The 19,162-nt window shown below is 40.7% G+C and overlaps 1 protein-coding gene across 3 annotated transcripts in view; it reads left to right on the top strand.

Moving 5' to 3' along the window:
• Nucleotides 1-19,162, top strand: part of dennd2b (DENN domain containing 2B) — a 55,739-nt gene that overhangs the window by 5,061 nt on the left and 31,516 nt on the right. For 2 of the 3 annotated variants that reach the window (XM_005724324.1, XM_005724325.2), the window contains exon 2: nucleotides 11,825-11,923. In XM_005724324.1, the coding sequence (XP_005724381.1) occupies nucleotides 11,850-11,923 (74 nt within the window). In that variant the 5' untranslated portion in view covers nucleotides 11,825-11,849. Of the gene's footprint in view, nucleotides 1-54; nucleotides 309-11,824; nucleotides 11,924-19,162 lie in introns of those variants that run through there. The other variant, XM_005724323.1, reaches the window with a different exon arrangement.

Raw genomic sequence — 19,162 nt, 5'->3', positions numbered from 1 at the left:
GGCAAATCCCGGCAAAAGTGGGGGGCAAACAACCCGTTTCCAAGGTAACAAGCCCAGCCTCTGTACTCTGCAGCAGTCTGTGAGAGAAAGGAGAGGGGAGGCAGGAGGGCTTTTTCCTTTTTTCCTCCTTTTCTTTTTTTCTGGTCGGTTTTAGTTGGAAAGACATGAGTCGCAGTTTATTGAGAAGGGCAGGTATCCGGCAGAGCCAGCCAAAGTTTTTCACCGTGTAGACGAACGGGATCTGTGCGTCGCAAAGGGATTATAATCTCAAAATACCAGCAGCCATGGATGTGAGGGGAAACTCGGAGGTAAAAGCCGTCTGCTTTTTTTTTTTTAAACAAACAAAAATTTCCCGACGAGCTACGGCAGGAAGTTTAATTTGTCAAAAAGCAGCTAGTGGGACAAAGCAGGGGTGGAAAATAACTTTTTAAAAAGTTGCAAGGTGCGTTAAAGTGTCTCCATGTGACCATATTTGGTCAATGGCATGCTGAACGATGAAGTGCAGTCATCGGCAGACTGCTTTGCTTTCACCCCCCCGACAGCTGACCCTTTGAATGAAGAAAAATGTCCCAGCGGATGCAGGCAGTAACTCTGCGGGCTTTGTAATTAGTTATTATCGGTCAAACATCCCTAAAGTCAAACCAGCAGATAAGTAAGAAAACAGCACAAGACTCCAGATCACACGACTCTGAACTGAGCACCCCGTGTCCTTTTTCCTGCTGGAGTTCAGGCTTATGGTGAGGGGGGTGACTTCTGTTGTTTTGGCCAGGGAAGGGTAAAAACCCAAATGCTTTTTAAAACATGCATTCTGCGTATTTTAACCTTTACACTCTTGTGCATGCGCAGTTTTATCTGTTAACGCTTTTTGCGCCACACATTTGGAGATCATTTGCATTTCGTGTGATGTAGCAGTCCTTAAAAAGTATCATTAATCACACCTCTGTGGGTTAAAATGATCATGTACGTGTTTTCAGCTCTACTTCTTAGTTTGGAGCCTTTAATTTAACTTCTTCTGACCTGGCTTTGGCGCAGATGCAGGTCCAGGGTTGGTTTATTTTATTTTTTTTTGTGATTCTCTGAAACATGTGCATTTACTTACTTGGATAAAGGGGGAAAATCTGGCCCATGTATCACAATTGTTTCAGGCAATTTAAACTTCTAAAAGCACCTTTTTTTTTTTTAGAACAACGCTGGGAAAAGAGTGTTTTCACTACACTGAGGTTTGTGTAGGTTAAGTATGGAGAGCTGTGTGGCTGTCTTTCTTGAATGTTTTGGTTCCTGAATATGAGTTTTCTTAACAGATTACAGCCTAAATCCTTATGATCTTATCTCACTCACCATAATGCAAACCCTATGGCTGTGAGCGGTTTTCTTTAAGCTTTCTTTTTCCTCCCTTAAAAAAGCCTTTCCATTGTGCAGATCAAACAATGACCTTCCCTTCTCACTGGATGGGACTGTCAACACAAAGCTATTGAGGAAGTTCTTCTCTGTTCTCCATTCACTCTAACAGGAGTGCGTCTAGCCTAAACGGGCCGTTGTTCACTCAACATCACAATCAAGAGTTGTTTTTGTCTTCAAGATAGGTTCATTGGGATTTACTGAGAATCGTGAGGGTCTGAGGTTGTAGTTTTCCTCACCGTCATGCTAAAGCGATCCTCAACCACATTTCTTCAGATCTGGGGGGTGTAGTTCTCCAACATGCGGTTTTGACAGATTTCCCAGTCATAAATCTGCAGATCACAAGACCATCTCCCTTAGCTTCCCTCAAACAGCCACAGAAGTCACAAAGCTTCTTTTGAAAGCAAGCTTTTCATTGCCTTTCATGAAAGCATTTAATCTTATGTGACTATATCTACGCAGAAAGGAGACATATGATGCCGGTGCCTTTGGCCCGCCTGTGACTGTTTTAACCAATTCAGCTCTCACATTCACGTGGCTTAAAAACACAGCAGATGTCACACCTGTGGAGAGAGCACAGAACAATAAGGTGTGTGTTTCTTTCTAGGATTATAAACACTGATCTCATCGATCTGCTGTCGCTCAGCTAAGAAACTATATTAACCTTGTATTCCGCCGTGGGATTTTAGTTCATTGAAGGTCATGCTATGCTGACTTAATATTAACTTTCAGGCATACAGTATTACCCACTGATTTAGGTCTAAGGCACACTCTTAGTCATACTGTTTGTCACCATGCTGCGGCCTCAACATACAAACTAGATTTATTGGCATCCCAGTGTTTTACTTTAGTACATTTTACTTCCACCTTCCATCCTTGATATGAGTGTTTGAGAGCCTGCCTGACCTCTCATTAGCTCATGAAGTAAAGCAAAACATATCACTTTCTTTCTGTACTGGACAATAACCCGTGAATTGTGATGGATCATGAGTGGGATGAGCTGCTATATCACTGGTGTTCTGGTTTTCACAAGCGCTGGTGTTAGGTTGATCAGCACCTCATATGATGCTCTATTCATGGTGCTTTGTTAGTAGACTACAGTCACAGCAGCAGTTCTGTTGTCAAAAATTTGTCTGGCTAACACTGATTGCAAGACCTTCAGAGCTGCCAGCTATGGACCTCTTTTACAGCGTAACGTAGTGACACTCACCGTTCCATGTGCCAAACCAAAGATGCCATCGTGATTCATTTATATTAGTCGTCTTTCCTCTGGGGCTGCCCAGAATTGCACAGTGTAAAACTGCCTTAAGCTTAATCCCTTTTGCATTTACCAAAAGAAATCTACGACTGGTGTGTCTTAAGGTTTCCTAGGAAGTTTCTCAAGCTCTCTCCAGCTGCAGTGCCAACACGACTACACTTCCTCTCACCCACTCACAGTGCCTCTGGTTCAATAGTGCTTTTTCTTTTTTCTTATTAAAGATGACAAGTGCAGGATTTCCACAAAGCTTTAGAAAGACTTTGGTTACAGCCTTTTTCTGTTTGTCTTTTAATAAAAATCCAAAATATTTTTCAAGCTATTTCATGTGAAGTAAAAATTAAGCCTCAAGCTACTGTGTAACTTAACCTCTATATGTAACCCTTTATAAGCTCCCCCTGGGCTGTATAGTTAATGGGTCGTAATGTTTTAATAGGATTTTGCATGCCATGTCAGGGTAACAAAACATCATCATGTAGACGTTATCATGCCGTAAGACGTCCTGACTATATTTATTCGAGGGGCTACATTTGTCATGTATAGTTGCGTGCTGAGATACGAGCAGCGCTCGGGTTGGATGTCTGGAGTACACACACTCTCAGCTGTGTTTTCATTTCTTAAACACTTGTCACAACCTGTTGATACTCAGAATAAATGGTGCAAGCGCTGCATTTACAAAGCCTCCTTATAAAGTAGACAGCCTATAATCTTTAATGAATTGCTAGTGAATTTGACTCGGAGCATAATTTTCCCAGTGCCATTAATCAGCACATATTGACTTGAGTTTCCAGATTATTGAACTCAAAACAGCTAAAGCCGAGGAACGTCTTTATCTGTCTCAGTCATCACATGCGTAATGACTCCCCTAATGAGATCACGTCCAGTTATATTAATTAACTCACTGGCTACTTTAAGTCAAGAGTGCTAATGCCAGTGTAATCAATGGGAGCCCAGTTGTTTTCCTCAGGATTTGTTCATCAGCGAAGCCTAAAAAAAGGGGGTAATTTGATCCACATATTTTAAGTGCTCCACAAACAGCTCATATTTGTTCTGTTTCTAACTAAAACTGTGCGGTGAAGTTTGGGGAAACATCACATTTATGGCCAAAAGAATCCAGTGCCAGCTGTTCTTAAGTTTTTATAACTAGTGATGGGAAAAGAAAGTGTATGAACAGTGGAAACTGGGTTATGAATGAGTGGTCATGCTGCTGGCCCTCGTCCAACATGGGAGAAAATAAAGAAATCCTTATAGCTTGTTATGAACGGTTTCATGTAAGAACTGCTTTCTTTTGGCTGTCTGTTAGTAATTGGGTAACATTACGGTTCAGCCGAGGATGGGCGGCTGATTAGTGATTAGTGTCACGCTGTCAGTAGACTGAGTCTCCCGTGGTGGGCAGATGAACATTTGCTCACGCAGAGTGATAGTCTCGGTCGGTGTGTATTGGTAAAAAACAAGGTTTGTGGATTTATTGAGCAACAGGGCTGTGATTTCTGGAAAGAGACACTGCTGCAGAATATTTTAAATGCACTTTTTTTTTGGTTCTTTGAGTACTACAAGGAAAGAACCCTTGAAGTTATACATCTCTACAGCTGAGATCTCCAAAACTGCGCAACACCGTGAAACAGTCTTTAGAAAAATGAGATTTCTAGACTCGACTGTTCCTTTAATTTGCATAAAACTGATAGATTCTGAGAAATGACTCATAGGAGAACAAATGAACCACGCAGGTATTAGTAAAGCTAATCTCTTTCTCTGTTTACTTAAGCTTTAAGAATTTGGCAAACGAGAGCACATTTTGTGTCCTTGGAAAAGTCAAAGACTTTTCTGTTGGAGGTCAGCTTTGTGACAGATTCACCCCCCCACCTCCCCGCTGCAGCTCAGATGGACATAAGCCTGTTTTCCACATGCCTGCCTCTGCAGCTGTGCATGCTCATATCTAGGTTATACAGAAGGGGTTTTCATCTTTTCCACAAGGAGAAAATATGCCATGATTACCCTGAAAAAAAAACAGAGATAAAAAAAGAAGTATTGGTTCCACCTGGACAATCGAGCTACAGTGGCAGCATGGCAAAACATGTGGTAGTGTAATTATATAGGTATGGGTATGTGCAACTGCCAGTAGCACTGACCTTGGTGGGTTTCTTTTACATAGACAGATAGAGGCCGTCAGAGTCTCAAATGGGTCTCCAGAGAGTCTCACTATGAACACAATGCACATATATACTTCAGGTTTTCAGTTTCAGATGGGAATTTTTGCTTTCCCATCATGGTTGGCTTATAAAATGCCTAAAAACAATCTTTACATGTAGTGAAAATGATTTTATGTGTATTCATCCTGTTGAATATCAAATCCTGGGTGCCCTTCTGAAAATATGTATCTGTACCTCAACTCCCACGCTGCTCTGCTGACATGATTCGGCTCAAATTGGCTCAACGGACTTTGTCCGCTGGGGACAAAACTGGTCTTTCAGGAGGTACTGAAACAATGGTGTGGATCAGTGTGTGGGCTTTTGCACTCATGTCTGCCAGCAAGTTGTGACGTCTGGAAAGAGTTGAGAATTCGCAGAGATTTTCACCCTTCCTTTCCCCATTTGTTTTTGGCTGCCTGTGAGCTCTGCAGTGGTTTGAAAAACCTTGAAGTCAGGTTGCTGATCAGCAGAAATAGAGAACCGGGTCAACCAGAAAAGCAGAGAAACAAGAGGCAGGCAGCTCTGTTTATGAAAGCTGTTGTGTCTGCTGCTTCTGATGCATATTTTTAAAGTTTGCCAGTCTTGATAATAACATGAAAATGTTACGTAAAGTTAAGCCGTTCCGTGAAGATTGCTCTTAGCCAGGTGCGTATTTGTGTAGCCTTACACTGAATGAGAACAAAGGTTTTGGCTTTGACTCCAGGTGTTTCTGCCCCTCTGCTGTGCTTCCTTTCACCCTCTGAGAACAGACTTTAATATTTTGAATGCAGCCAAGGTCTGACGGATAATGCAAATATTAGCACATTCCTGCAAGTTGCGGGGAGAACTATGTATCAGATAATATGTCAAAAGTGACAGTGCCAAGGACATGTGGACTCTCTTTAAAAGACACACACACACATAGACTACAGACTGATAAAAGACTTACTTTTTAACCATCTCTCCCTCTCAAGGACACACTGAGCACAAAGAGCTCTTTTATTCCAGGCCAAACAGTCTAATGGAGACACTGTCATGGTCCCATTTCATCAATATGCTCCTGTTGCTGGGGGAACATATGCGTCATTGATATGTAATCACATAATACTTCTGGACATGAACATGACAGAACCAGGAAAAACCCTGAAATGGCAAAGCTAGCTAATTAAGACGATGGTGTTGAATATCCAAAAGTGACACGTTGGCTTACAGGATTTGTTTTTATGCCAGAGGCAAAAACAGCCAGATAGTTTTTAATCTCTGCGTTGAGGTTGAAGTAAAGGGATTAAGAAGTGGCGCTTAAAAAAGAAAATAAGGAAGAAAAACTTTTAGCTGACTAAGTCTGGATGTTTTGCTAAGCTAAGATTTGAAAGAAGAGGAAGCAGGCCAGTTGCTTGGAAATGCGGATATGTGTTAGTCGACATGGTTAGGCGAGACAATAGAGTGTAAATAAAGGATGGATGTGCTAGCGGCATTTTGGGTGTAGACAAAATGCCAAACTCATAGGACTTGTTTTTTTAAGCAGGACGTGACCATATATAGGATGAACCTGGGGAGTTAGCTTACACTAGCCTAACTAGCTAGAAGAGTGCATTGTGGTTCAGTGTGTTGTAAAACAGGATGATAAGTTGGCTAGCGACAAACAGACAAAATGTATTGATCACAGAAACCGAACAGTGTGACTTTGAGTGCACTGGATGTTGTTAGTTTCAGGGTGTTGATCTTCAAAAATGGCTGATCACACCAAGAAGCAAACTCACCCACAACAGGCCCATGGGAATACTCTTCACCATAAAGAAGACTTACAATCATCGTATCATCTGCATATTGGGAATCCAGATGTGGCCGGATTGAATTAAAAGATGAAGAAAAGTCAGTAAATAGGAGCAGAGCATGGGCTTTGGCCCTTTCCAGACGACGATACAGGAAATTTATTAAACCACGGCTTCATTTTCAACGCCCCTACAAGGCCTGTATGCAAATTGCAGTGGATCATTATGCTCCATCTCCTGCAGAATCTCCTTTCTGTTGAGCTTTTCAAAAGACTTCATCACTAGAGATGTTAAAGTCCAGTCCCTGAACTTTTATTAGTCTTATTAAATTTAAATAATTTTCCACCCATGTTTACTTGGTTTAAGTTGGCATTTCAAACCTAATTGAGGCCTAATATTAAATAAAAAAAAAAACAAAACAAAAAATGACGCTGTAATGAGCCCATGATACAGTGTTACAGTAAGAAAAGGACTTCACATTGAAAAGCTGACTGGAGCCCTCAGCCTCTCGGCCTGGGGCTCGGTCACTCTGGCACAGCTGGCTGCCAGCGGAGCTCACGGGCACGTCACTGCAACCCCCCCTGGCTTCTGCTTCGCGGCTGCTGAGTGACCTCTCATCTGGGGCTCTCCTTAACTCTTTCTGGGACAGTGGTGCGGCTGCCCCTCTGTTGGTCTTCCTTGGTCTCTTGTGTTCTGAGGGCCTCTGGATGTCTGGAGTTTTGATCTCCTCCATACCTGCTTCATGCCCTGGAGGACGGGGCTGTGGCCCCCCACACCCTCTAGCAGATCCTTTTTGGCTCCTATCTCAAAGCACACTGTGCGCTGTCGATCTTATGTGCTGCACTATAATGTTTAATATTTAGTATTTACTGTTATATTCCCATAGATCATCGTGATTTTGTTTATTATGTTGCTCTTTTTTTTTCTTCTGCTTCTTCTCTCTTTTTTCTCTCTCAACAGGTGATCCAGGTGATCAATATATGTATTTTTTTGTCTGCTTATTTTGTTGGTTTTTGTTTTTTGCCCTTTACCCCTGTCCCTCTTCCCCGCTGTTTTTCTTTCCCTCTTTCTTTCTCCCCTTTCTTTTCCCCAGTCAAATCTGTCCCGTATTTAGCAAGTAAAAATGAAATAAAATAAACAATAAAAAAAAAGGTGAGTCAAATAGACCAATACGGCAAGGCTGGGATGGTCCATTTGGTAAAGTAAATCCGTTGGGCATCTTTCTTCGCCTTTAGACAATAATTCTGATGGCAAAAGAGCCAAACGTGACAAGCAAAAAAAAGAAAAGAAAAAAAAGCTGACTGGTAACTTGGTTACAAGTTACAATTAAAATATTATTACTTAAAAAAAACTATTTTAATGGTATATAGCTTTTAAATGAACCTTTATCTTGTCAGTTGTCAGTTATGCACCGCTTCATGGGAAAAATTGGAAAAAAGATGAATAACAGTACAAACTCTTGTCTAGTCATCCAGCTCAAGGCTATTTAGCTTAATGGTTAATGCTGCTTCTTACTGGGGTTTGTGAGATTGTTCGGTTTCCCCTCTGCAGAGAGCTCGATTGAGATAGTTTGCAGGCTGGTTCAGGCCTACATGTGATCTTTAGACTGCTGCTTTATTCAGCAGTTTCATGCTCTCCTTTTGCCTTATGTTTGACACCCCTGATGTAATGCTGTGTTCCAGATACCTCGGAATTCAGATGTTAGAGAACGTTCAGGAAAAGGCACGGGAAAACAAGATTTGTTTTGATTCTTAGCAAGATAGAGGCATTCAAGTGTCGCTAGCAATACAACATAATACTTATTTTATTGAGCTTAAAAATACCGCTACAGTATATTCATGGATAGAGCCTCAGTGTCAGTCACTGCTCTGCGTATGGATTATTTAGTGAGTCACGGATACAGAACAGTGCCATTAGAGAAAAGTTTTACCGTTTTACTCCTGTTTACGTTCAGTACCGCTATCTTGAGTAGCTATCTTGGGATTGCTAGGGCTGCTCTGACGTGTCAGGTTGGAAATCCTAGTTGAGGGGACATTCCAGATTGAAATTCCTAATTGGAACTTGGAAGTTAAGAGTTCAACTTATTCAGGAATGCACTACAAACGTCAGGGTTAGTCAAGTCAGCTTTGTTTTGTGTTATGTTGCTTAATGACAAATTTGCCCCATTTTCATTATCAGACTTCCTCCATCCTCACATATCCAAGTTCCTCCTAACAAACCCTTTAGAAAGAAACATCTGAAAAAGCAAGACGGGGACGTGTGGGTGAAAAGAGTGGACACGGAGGGAGAAAGATGGAGACAGAAGAATTGTGTTTTTACAACAACAGGACAGCAACCTCAGGCTAAAGTGTGCCTTTTTGTGTCCTGCCTCCAAACCCCGTAAAACCCCAAAGATTTTAACACTCTGCGATGTCAAGTGTTTCGTCAGTTGTTGACCGTTAGCTTGCCCTTGGCTCTGACATCTCAAGAGAAAAGTTGTATTGAATGTGGTTGAATGCACTTTAAAGGTACTCTAGAGCTTTCTTAGAAGTGGTTGTTTACAGCCAGTAATTTTGTGTAGAGAGATGGTATCAGACCTCAGGAAGTCAGTTGGCTAACGCCTTGGTGTTTACACTGAAATGTCCATCTTGGGCCTCTGTGACCCATTTCTGTGATTATAGCTTTCTGAGTCCAAAAAAAATGAAAACAATAAATTTACACAGATTAAAATTGATTCTAAGTTAGCTACATAAGGTAATAATGACGTTAAAGAAATTATTTCTGCGCTTCTTTAAGGTGTTAGAGATCAAATCAGAGAGAAGAGAGTGGAGTGAATATCATCTCCAAACTCACCATATTTTAATCAGGTATAAATCATATTTACACAGCTGCCAGTGTCTCTGGATTCACGCTTCCTAATTTAACTTAGTCAAATTTTGAATAAGATGAAAGATTTTATTTCTCAAGTTCTCTGAATGTTTTTCTCAACGTCCCTTTTTTCCTGTCAAGCATGATTTCTTACATTTTTATCGTTGTTTAGTCCATCGTGAATCAGTCTAGATAGTTACACGCGTATTAGGATAGACTTCGATGCCGGACATGTGATTTGTAGAAATCATTTGAGAATTTCTCTAATTTTAGATCAAACAGCATGTTGATTGATGACTCTGTCTCGCATGTGAGTGGATGCTTATGATGAATCTTACGTAACTATTTGGATGACAGGAAATAGATGCAACTTTCTACATTTTCCCTCCTATTTTGGGACTAATGTTCTGTTTTTACTTTGAGCTCTGCGGTTTTATGGTTCACAGAGGAGCAGCAGCACTGGCGGAGTCGTATACAGGACAAGGCAAAATCGTTCTTTGTGTTGGATGAAAATAACGATGCATGCCTCGTCGTTCTAGCCCAGTCCACAATCCACAGGAAATAGCTGACAGCAGGAATGCTCCCTCTCTCTTCTCATCTGTCTCTATAGGAATCAGCTCCACTACTGGTTGGCTGGCTTCTTCATACAACAGCTTCCTGTAAACAAGTCATGCTGCCAAGCACCCTCCTATCCTCCAACTCTGATCTCTAGGGATCTCCATTTGACCTCCTCATGCACCAGAACAATTGCTTTGAGCCTTTTTGAAAGGTTCATTGCTGCACTTTCAGGGGCACTGGCCCTCAGTTTGAAGGGAGGCTTTAACTAACTGCTTTGACAAACTTGAGTAAATGTTTTAGGAAGAACGACTTAACAGTTTCAGTGCTACATCAGCGTTTCATAGTGTTATAAAGAGAGGGTTGTTTAGGGTGAAAACAATCACACGCTCAATAGTATTTTCATTGCTATGTTCTTTTCACTTATTTTAGACGTGAAAGGTGGTAAATATGTTTGTCTGATACCAGACATACTGCTTGAGTATGAGCCATTGATTACAATTAGGCAAAGCATGAAGAGCGTATGGAAAGATTAGGATGTGGGTTAAAATAGCAGACCCTGAATGTCTGTTGTGTACTGTGGGTAATCCATAGCCCGTAAGACTCTTGCAGAGACCTTGGTTGGAATCTGTGGGCCTATCTGCCGTGTGGCTTCCTCTGCTCTGTCTCACAGCTTTCCTGTCCTAGCATAATAATAACTAAAGAGCCCCACTCCTTCCCCAAAAATAGACCTATAGTATTATGTGTACAATATGGTGAGTAAGCAATTAGCACTTTATTTGCTACCCATCTATCCACCCTGACCTCCACCCTATGCACAACAGATGGGTTTCAAATATGAGTTTAAGCGTTATGAGAGTCTTTAAATATTAACTTTGTTTTAAAAAAATCTGTATTCTTTTCAAGTCTAGAAATAAGTAAGCTAAATTAGTTTTCTGGACTTCGCTTGAACTCAACCTTTAATGTTAGTATCAGCAGAGTAGCACATGTGGATATATGTATTTATATATGATTCATAATGTTTATAAAGAGCTTGCTAAATAGAAGTTTAGCTTTTTCTTTGGCAGCACTGTATACCCGTATGCTTTGATTTCGAAAGGAAATTTTTCTAGGCGTAAAAACCCCACAGCTGTGCCGGGAGCTCCGGGGCTTCTCCAGCACAATACTGTCTACATACTCTGTCAGTTATGCCACTTACTTTCAGTTTATTGAAAGTCATCTGCAGTGTTTACACTGGAGATTCAAGATGGCAGATGGGGTGAAATGGAAAACTCTGTAGGATTTCTTTATTAGCCCGAACTGTGAAAAGTTGTCAGATGCAATAGTAGTAAAGCTACCATTGATGGGGGATAATAGTAACAGCTGCTGTTTCAAAACCTTGCATTGACACATTGATACTACAGTTATATAGACCCATAACCACAACAGATGAAAGAACTGCTATGTTGTATCTGTTTATTCATTTGTTTTTGGCTGCACATGTACATGAGAGGTGCTGTATCAGTAGAGTTAGTGTTGCCTTCTGTTAGATTTGTGTTTTGTTATGTGGCTCCTTAGTGTAGTGGTTAATATGCTCACTTAGCAAAAGATCTCTGGCTTGAGACCGGCAGGGGACACAAGTCCCTGGGAGGGTTGCAGCAGGACCAGTATGAAAATTTGCAGAGTCATCTGACGTGGCAACTCCTTGGGAATAAGAGAGCAACTAAAATAAGCTTTTTAGCTCTATGATTCTATATCCTGAAAATATTCACGACAAATACAAACAATATAAATGGTTTAATATTCCGTATAAAACCCATGTTTAAATGTTTGATATCCCTGTGTTGTAGGTGAGCGGGTGGTTTGCAGACGAACATGACTGCCAACAAGAGTTCAAAGGCTGCACCTCGTGCTGCAGGAGGTAAAGCTCCTCGGGACGTCCCTGACAGGTCAGTGACATGTTGGACAGGGTGGGCTTGGGTATGTGCATTTCAGGGAGCATTAAGTGGTTTCAAAGTGACCAAATGACTCGACTTGAAAGACAAACAAATCCACTGCTCGAATTTATCCATATTTTCCTATTTGTTTCACTCATGGAAAAAAACAACTAATGATTGTCAGTCATGATAAGGCTTCCAAAGCTTTTGCAAGTATGATCCTGTTTCCTGGACAAGTGCCCCATTCAGCCCTGAACTGAATACTGAGCTGAAACGTGTGTCAGCATGTCGAGAAGTGACAGTGACATACTGCGGGAAAACTCATTTACAAATGCTTTGTAAAATATAATTCTTTATGATCCTGTCAAATTTGTCAAAAGCCCCTCTGAGTCACATTTCCTGTCACATCAAATAAAATGTGTCGTATTTCATATGTTGATAAATTTAAATTTATAGAATTCAAATATTTTCAGTATTGCAGCAAATAAATGGCTGCACATGCATACTTTTAACAAACCTAATAAATAATAAATCAGCTTTATTATCTCCTGATTTGTTGCATTCTTCTTTTTCTTCATGTGCTGAAGAGACTGTAGAAATAATATTTTATAAATGCCTTTAAAAATTTCAAAGCTATGTGACAAAAAAACACCATACGTGGTCTTTAAGTAAATGTACAAAAAGAGATGAAAAAAAAACTGGCATGTTTTCATGTCAGTTCATGAATTTATATGATACTGTGGTCTAAATTTAAACATTAGAAAAAGAAATACATTTTTAAGGTATCCTGAAAATTGGACATATTTGAAGAACGACCCTTTTGTCTTTGTTGAAGCTGTTACACGACTCTGCCATAGCTGATTTTAAACAGCATTTTTTTTTAAATCCGTGGTTTCTATTATTCTTATATAGTTAATGATTCCCAGGGATGTTGCTGATTTCTATTCCTTTTCTCATTTTTCATTCTGATGAAGCAAGACACACAGAAGAGAGCATTTCCTACATAGAATTATAATGTAACCTAATGGAGCTGGTTTCTGTAGCTGCTCATTTAAATCAGGCCTAATGCAAATGGAAAACCACATAAAGCATAATTTGTGGTACTGCATCGAATCCCCGGTGCAGTGTGTGACATTCCTTGTGTTTATACTTATGTGCTGATGTGGCTGCATCCTTAATTCATGAGTGAAACTGAGTAAGTCTTGAACAACAGAGAGGAGAACATTTGCAGACTTTTGAGTGCGAGCACAAATTAAAATGAGAGAACTATCGTATGTCTGTACTGTTACGCTAAATACATTCACAACAGAGGGATTATTCTTGTGCTAATCTAATATACTGAATGTTTATTACTATCAAACAAATCCAGCACAGTTGAGGTGGTGTTGCTGGGATTTCTATGAGGGTACAAGTCTCAGTGGGTACTTAGGATTTAAATCAGTGTCATAAATCTAGTATAACAAATTTTAGGTATTACTGTGTACACACTGTTCTCCATAGTAAACATTCGCAACTAGTCATTGTAAGTAAAACACTGATCGCAGTAGCACAAAGCTTTCTCATCATCCCCCTTGCACCCCATTTGTCCATTTAACCTGCGTCTCTTAATAAAAGTATTTGTTATTATTGGCAGCTGGTGGTCCTCAGGGACTCGTCTTACACAAGACTCTTTAAGATCATATTTAAAGCTCGTGAGATGCAGCCAGATGTTTTAACAGATGGAGAAGATTTATGTGCTATTCAATGGATTCTCACCGACGTATGAAATTAACCAAGGATAAATTTCTAGGACAAATTATGCTTGTGCTTAACTGTGAAGCCCCAGGAGGGGAGCATTTTAATATGCAACAGCACATGGGCAAAGTCTCGATTAAAATGAGTTGAAACTGGAAACTTGTCCAAATACAGGATCTTCGTCTGATGTTGTACTCTGAATGGACATGGACCTGCAAGACTACAGTGAAGACTACTACACTGTTTTCATTGGTACACCTTTGCCATATTTAGGTGTTACGCACTGATAATTGACAGAGAGCTGGTAAAGTCGGCACATGCGGAGCTATAAGTTTAGGGAACAGGCTGAATTCTCCATCCTGGTCAGTAACGGGAAGTGGCTTGTGGTTGGAAAGCCCTGGAAGCCTGAGTAAGAGCCAGAGGCCAGGTTGTGACTGGCATTCAGCTCTTTGTAGAGTACTGTATGTGTGGCCAGTCCATCTGAAGCTGACTAAACTGGGCTTATTTTTACAACTCTTAAAGCACCCAAAGCCTTGAATAGGCAAAAATCTGATAGAAAAGATGAAGCTCAGCACAACGTTTTGACCATCTAATTTAGAGGTCTTCAAAGTCAGACTACAGGTCAGTTGGTTTTCTAATATTATTCTTATACTCGTATTATTTTATGTTTACAACTGAAATAATATGAAGCTGTCAAGTGGCGTGTGAAGACAGGAAGTTTTCACAGGATTCTGTGCAGACCTGTGAAAGCTAAGTACACCCTCACTGTTTTGATAGGAAAGAAGAGAGTAAATAACAACCAGGTGCTGATAATCAAATGCACTTGAAAAACTGATCATCAGCAAGTGTGAACACCGTTATAAAAGCAGATGTTTCTGCAGCCTCCTGGTCTGGAGCCTTGGGGTGTGTGTTTACACAATACCACAATCTCTGGAACATTGTGCTTTGATCAGAAAAGACCAAAGTAGAGATGTTTAGCTATAACACACAGCTCCATGTTTGGTGAAAATCCAAACAAAGCACGGTGGGGGATTGGTGATGATTTTGGCGCATTCTGCAGCGACAGGACCTGGGCACCTTGCAGTCACTGAGTCATCCATGAACTCCTGTGCATACCAAAGTATTCTAGAGTTAAACGTGAAGCCATCTGTTGGACAGCTAAAGCTTGGCCCAAATTAAGTCATGCAACTGCGCAAGGATCCCAAACACAGCAGCAAATTGACAATAGAATGGCTGAAAAAGAATAAAATCAAGGGTTACAATGACCTCAGCCTGAATGAAATGCTGCGGGACCTTAAGAGAGCTGTGCATACGATGCACACATGATTAATAATGGGTCAACAAGCACCTCCTGGGACTTTCTCCACTAGGGTTTAAATACCTGGGACATCTTTTCGTGTTAGAACTGAAAAAGCCTCTTGGATGAGGGGTGAAAATCAGTTCAGACGTGTCAGAGTGAAGACACAGCAGTTTGTGCACAATTATGCTGCGTTCTCTCTTTAAGATGTTCTGAAAGCCCAGCATGAAGCCAGCGTGAGTGTTTTCTCCCAGATCATCTTGTTTTTGCTTGTTTACTGTCACATTGTGGAATCATTGTTAGGCATGGAAACACAGCACTTCCAATCTTTCCCAAAGTAAAACCCCAGGGAGAAAATGAATAGTGTCATGATTAACTCAATAAACTGCACTGCTAGTGGTATTAGGATTGCATTGTTGAGTGTTTGGTCTGGTTGCTACTAAAACATTCCAGTTGATACTTAGCTTCAGAGATGCTGTTCCCTCACTAGGTTCCTGTGGCAGACGTAGTCCTTGGCAGAATTTATGATCGGAGCTTTGCCAGGAAAGCAGTAGGAATTTAATTTCCCAGACAAATTCTTTTCAACAGCTCCCCACTGAAACACCGCAACACATGCTGACTGCTGATTAACATCAGTGCTTTAAAAGGATTGTATTCATGAAACCATGGGGTCTATTTGGCTTTTTTTTTTGGTTTGGGAAATAGGTGCAGACATAATAGGTGCACAAATGTGCAAGCATACATGGGAATACAATATATATGACAAAAACAGAGGTTTTATATTTCCAACAATCTTGAAAGTCAGTGTTTGGTATGATAACCTTTATTCTTCAACATAGGCAAGGTTTCTTGTAATTTCTTTCAGTTGTCCTCAGGAATAGTTCTCCAGGCTTCTTGAAGGACATTCAAAGCTCATCTTTGTATTTTGCTGCCGTTTTTCTGTTCTCTGTCAAGATGACTCCACATTGCTTCATTAATGTAGAGGTCCGGGCTCTGGGGAGGCCAATTTATCCAGATATTCTTATACTACACCGGCAGTGGGTTTGGGTTCATTGTCGTGCTGAAAAATGGATCCTTTGCCAGACAGATGCTTCCATTTGGTGGCTCAAAATCTGATGGTACTTTTTTGCATTCATTACTATTCAGTCAATTTTGAGAAGATCCCCAACCTGTAAGACTTGTTGCCTCTTGTTTTCAGTCCAGTTCTTGTGTATGGCATACCTCAGCCTTTTCTGGCTGTTTACCTTCATTAAGAATTCTTTAATTGACGGCCATCCCTCTACTGAGACCATTTCTGGTGAGGCTTTGCTGAACAGTAGATGAATCAACTGAAGGGCCAGATGTATCGCTCAGGTCCTGTGTTAGGCCTTTGATGGATTTTTTCCTTATTTCTTCAGCACATGACTTTGAGATACTGTTCATCTGTTGTTGTTTTTTTAGGACTGCTGCTTCTTTTGTCCTCCAGTTGCCAAGTTTCCTCAATTTTTTTAAGAAAATACACAGCATGCTGAGAAATGCAAGTTTGTGGCTAAAAGCTCTCTGGGAATCCCCTTGTTGGTGTATAAATACTATTTTATATTTGTCAAACTGTAATTGTTGGTATTTTTTGTTGACTCAACTAAAGAAATGGGAACAAATGATGTGTTTTTGTGACAGGCTGCTTGTAACAATGTGCCTAAAGACACAATATAAAATTGGTTGTTTACTAAGTTTTCTCTTAGGTGTAGTCATAACATTCTTGAGTTAGGTGCGTTCTTTATGCTTGAATGATTCACAGGTCAGTGTTAAGTAGCTTAACAAAATAAAAGCATTTTTCTGAAAGTTGTTAGGTACAAGGACTGGAAAAAAGTAACCAATGTCCACAGGAAAAATTTAAAAGACCTCAAGAAAGCCTGGAGAGCTATCACTCAAGACCACTTTAAAAGTTCCCAGAATGTCCGGATCATTGGAAACAAAATATGAGGCAATGAGGGGTGGCTCGAGGCTTTTGGACAGTGCCCCCCCCAAAAATAAAACTGCACCGTGTCATGTTATAGCCCTGTTATATTCATCCTTTAATAAAAATCTAAAAAATGTGATCCCCTCAGTGTTGTAGCAGTTGTCCCCGCACTGTAGAAAATGGAATAATAAGAATAAAAAGGACAGTTTTTTTTCAAAGAAAGTTGAAATTCTTTTTAAACATTGCAGCCATTGCAGATTACACTAGCCATAAACCTCACTTTGTTTTTGCATTACTACTGCAGTTTTTTCGGAAACCACCTAATATAGGTAGTTTCCCTTAGGTAGTATCATCGCTGGCATAGCATACATACATTTTCACTGCCATGCAGATGACACCAGCCTTTATCTATCCATGAAGCCAGATAATACACACCAATTGCAGGAACTGCAGGAATGTCTTAAAGACATAAAGACCTGGATGACCTCTAATTTTCTGCTTCTAAATTCAGATAAAACTGAGGTTTTTGTACTCAGCCCTAAAAATCTTGGAAATGCATTTTTAACCAGATCTTACTCTGGATGGCATTACCTTGGCCTCCTGTAACACTGTGAGGAACCTTGGAGTCATTTTTGACCAGCACATGTCCTTCAATGCATATATTAAACAAATATGTAGGACTGCTTTCTTTTTTTTGCGCAGTCTCTCTAAAATTTGAAATGTCCTGTCTCAGACTGACGCTGAAAATGTATTTATTACTTCTAGGCTGGACTACTGTAATTCATTATTATCAGGGTGTCCTAAAAACTCCCTTCATTGGCTTCCTGTTGAATCCAGAAGTGAACTCAAAATCCTGCTCCTCACATACAAGGTCTTAAATAATCAGGCCCCATCTTATCTCAATGACCTTGTAGTACCATATCACCCTATTAGAGCACTTCGCTCTCGCTCTGCAGGCCTACTTGTTGTTCCTAGAGTATTTAAAAGTAGAATGGGAGGCAGAGCCTTCAGTTTTCAGGCCCCTCTTCTGTGGAACCAGCTTTAAGTTTGGGTTAAAGATTAGGCTTCAAACTTTCATTTTTGCTAAAGCATATAGCTAGGGCTGGACCAGGTGACCCTGAATCCTCCCTTAGTTATGCTGCAATAGGTGTAGGCTGCTGGGGGATTCCCATGATGCATTAAGTATTTCTTCTTCATTCACCATTCCCACCCAGTACGTGTTAATATAGACCTCTCTGCATTGAATCACATTTGTTATTAATCTGTGGCTCTCTCCCACAGCAGGTCTTTTATCCTGTCTTCCTTCTCTCACCCCATACGGTCGCGGCAGATGGCCGCCCCTCCCTGATACTGGTTCTGCTGGAGGTTTCTTCCTGTTTAAAGGGAGTTTTTCCTTCCCACTGTTGCCAATGTGCTTGCACATAGGGGGTTTTCTCTGTATGTATTATCGTAGGGTCTACAGGGTCTGTTGTTGTGATTTGGCGCTGTAAACAAAATGGAATTGAATTGAATTAAATTAAATTGAATAGGGGCTGCTTATCCTCATATATTAAAACATGAGAATTACTGTAAATTGTGAAGGACCAGATGTCAGTGGGATCCTGCTTTTAAAGGACTATAGAATCATATTTGGTCATATTTCCTTTGTCTCCACTGACATTTCAGCCTTATGATGAAAATAGTGTTAGTGTTATTAATCATTCAGTTTACTCCAGAGTAACTCTGGAAACTACCATTAAAACTCTGCAGATGTGCGGTCATGTCTTCATTTCTCATACAGTACACCTTCAAAGCAAGTAAGATGAGATGCATCCTCCATGGCTTCAGCAACCAAGCCCCCAGCTTTTGTATAAGTTTCTCCACCCTGGAGTAGGAAGAGTGAAACCAGGGATGGGCAGATAGGCGTGAAGTCGGATCTGTCCCAACCTGCATTGTTGGATCATAGTCCACAGCCCTCAGCTTCCTCCTCCCATAGCTCTTGTTATTCTAACCATGGCTATGACATCAGATCTTCCCAACACTTCACTTTCACAAGAGTTAGTCACCTTTCAGCTCATGACAAAGCTCCTGATGTGCTATGAGTGGTAGGTTAACCTGCTGTTAAGTGGAAAATTTGGCACTCTGTGGAAATCTTAAAGCGGGTGAGCACCGTGAGAAAAGGTGTGTGTGTGTGATAGTGTGTGTGAGGTAAACGGTTGCAGAGTGTGCAGTAAGTGCGAGAACACAGTAGCACCTAGTACCACTTAGCTGCAAGGATCAGCAAAAGTTTTGTGCACCTGAG

Source organism: Pundamilia nyererei, unplaced genomic scaffold (assembly GCF_000239375.1).
Source record: "Pundamilia nyererei isolate P.nyererei 1_Seehausen unplaced genomic scaffold, PunNye1.0 scaffold00011, whole genome shotgun sequence".
Taxonomy (NCBI): domain Eukaryota; kingdom Metazoa; phylum Chordata; class Actinopteri; order Cichliformes; family Cichlidae; genus Pundamilia; species Pundamilia nyererei.
Note: the sequence above shows the minus strand (reverse complement) of the source record. Positions and strands in the feature narration are given on the sequence as shown.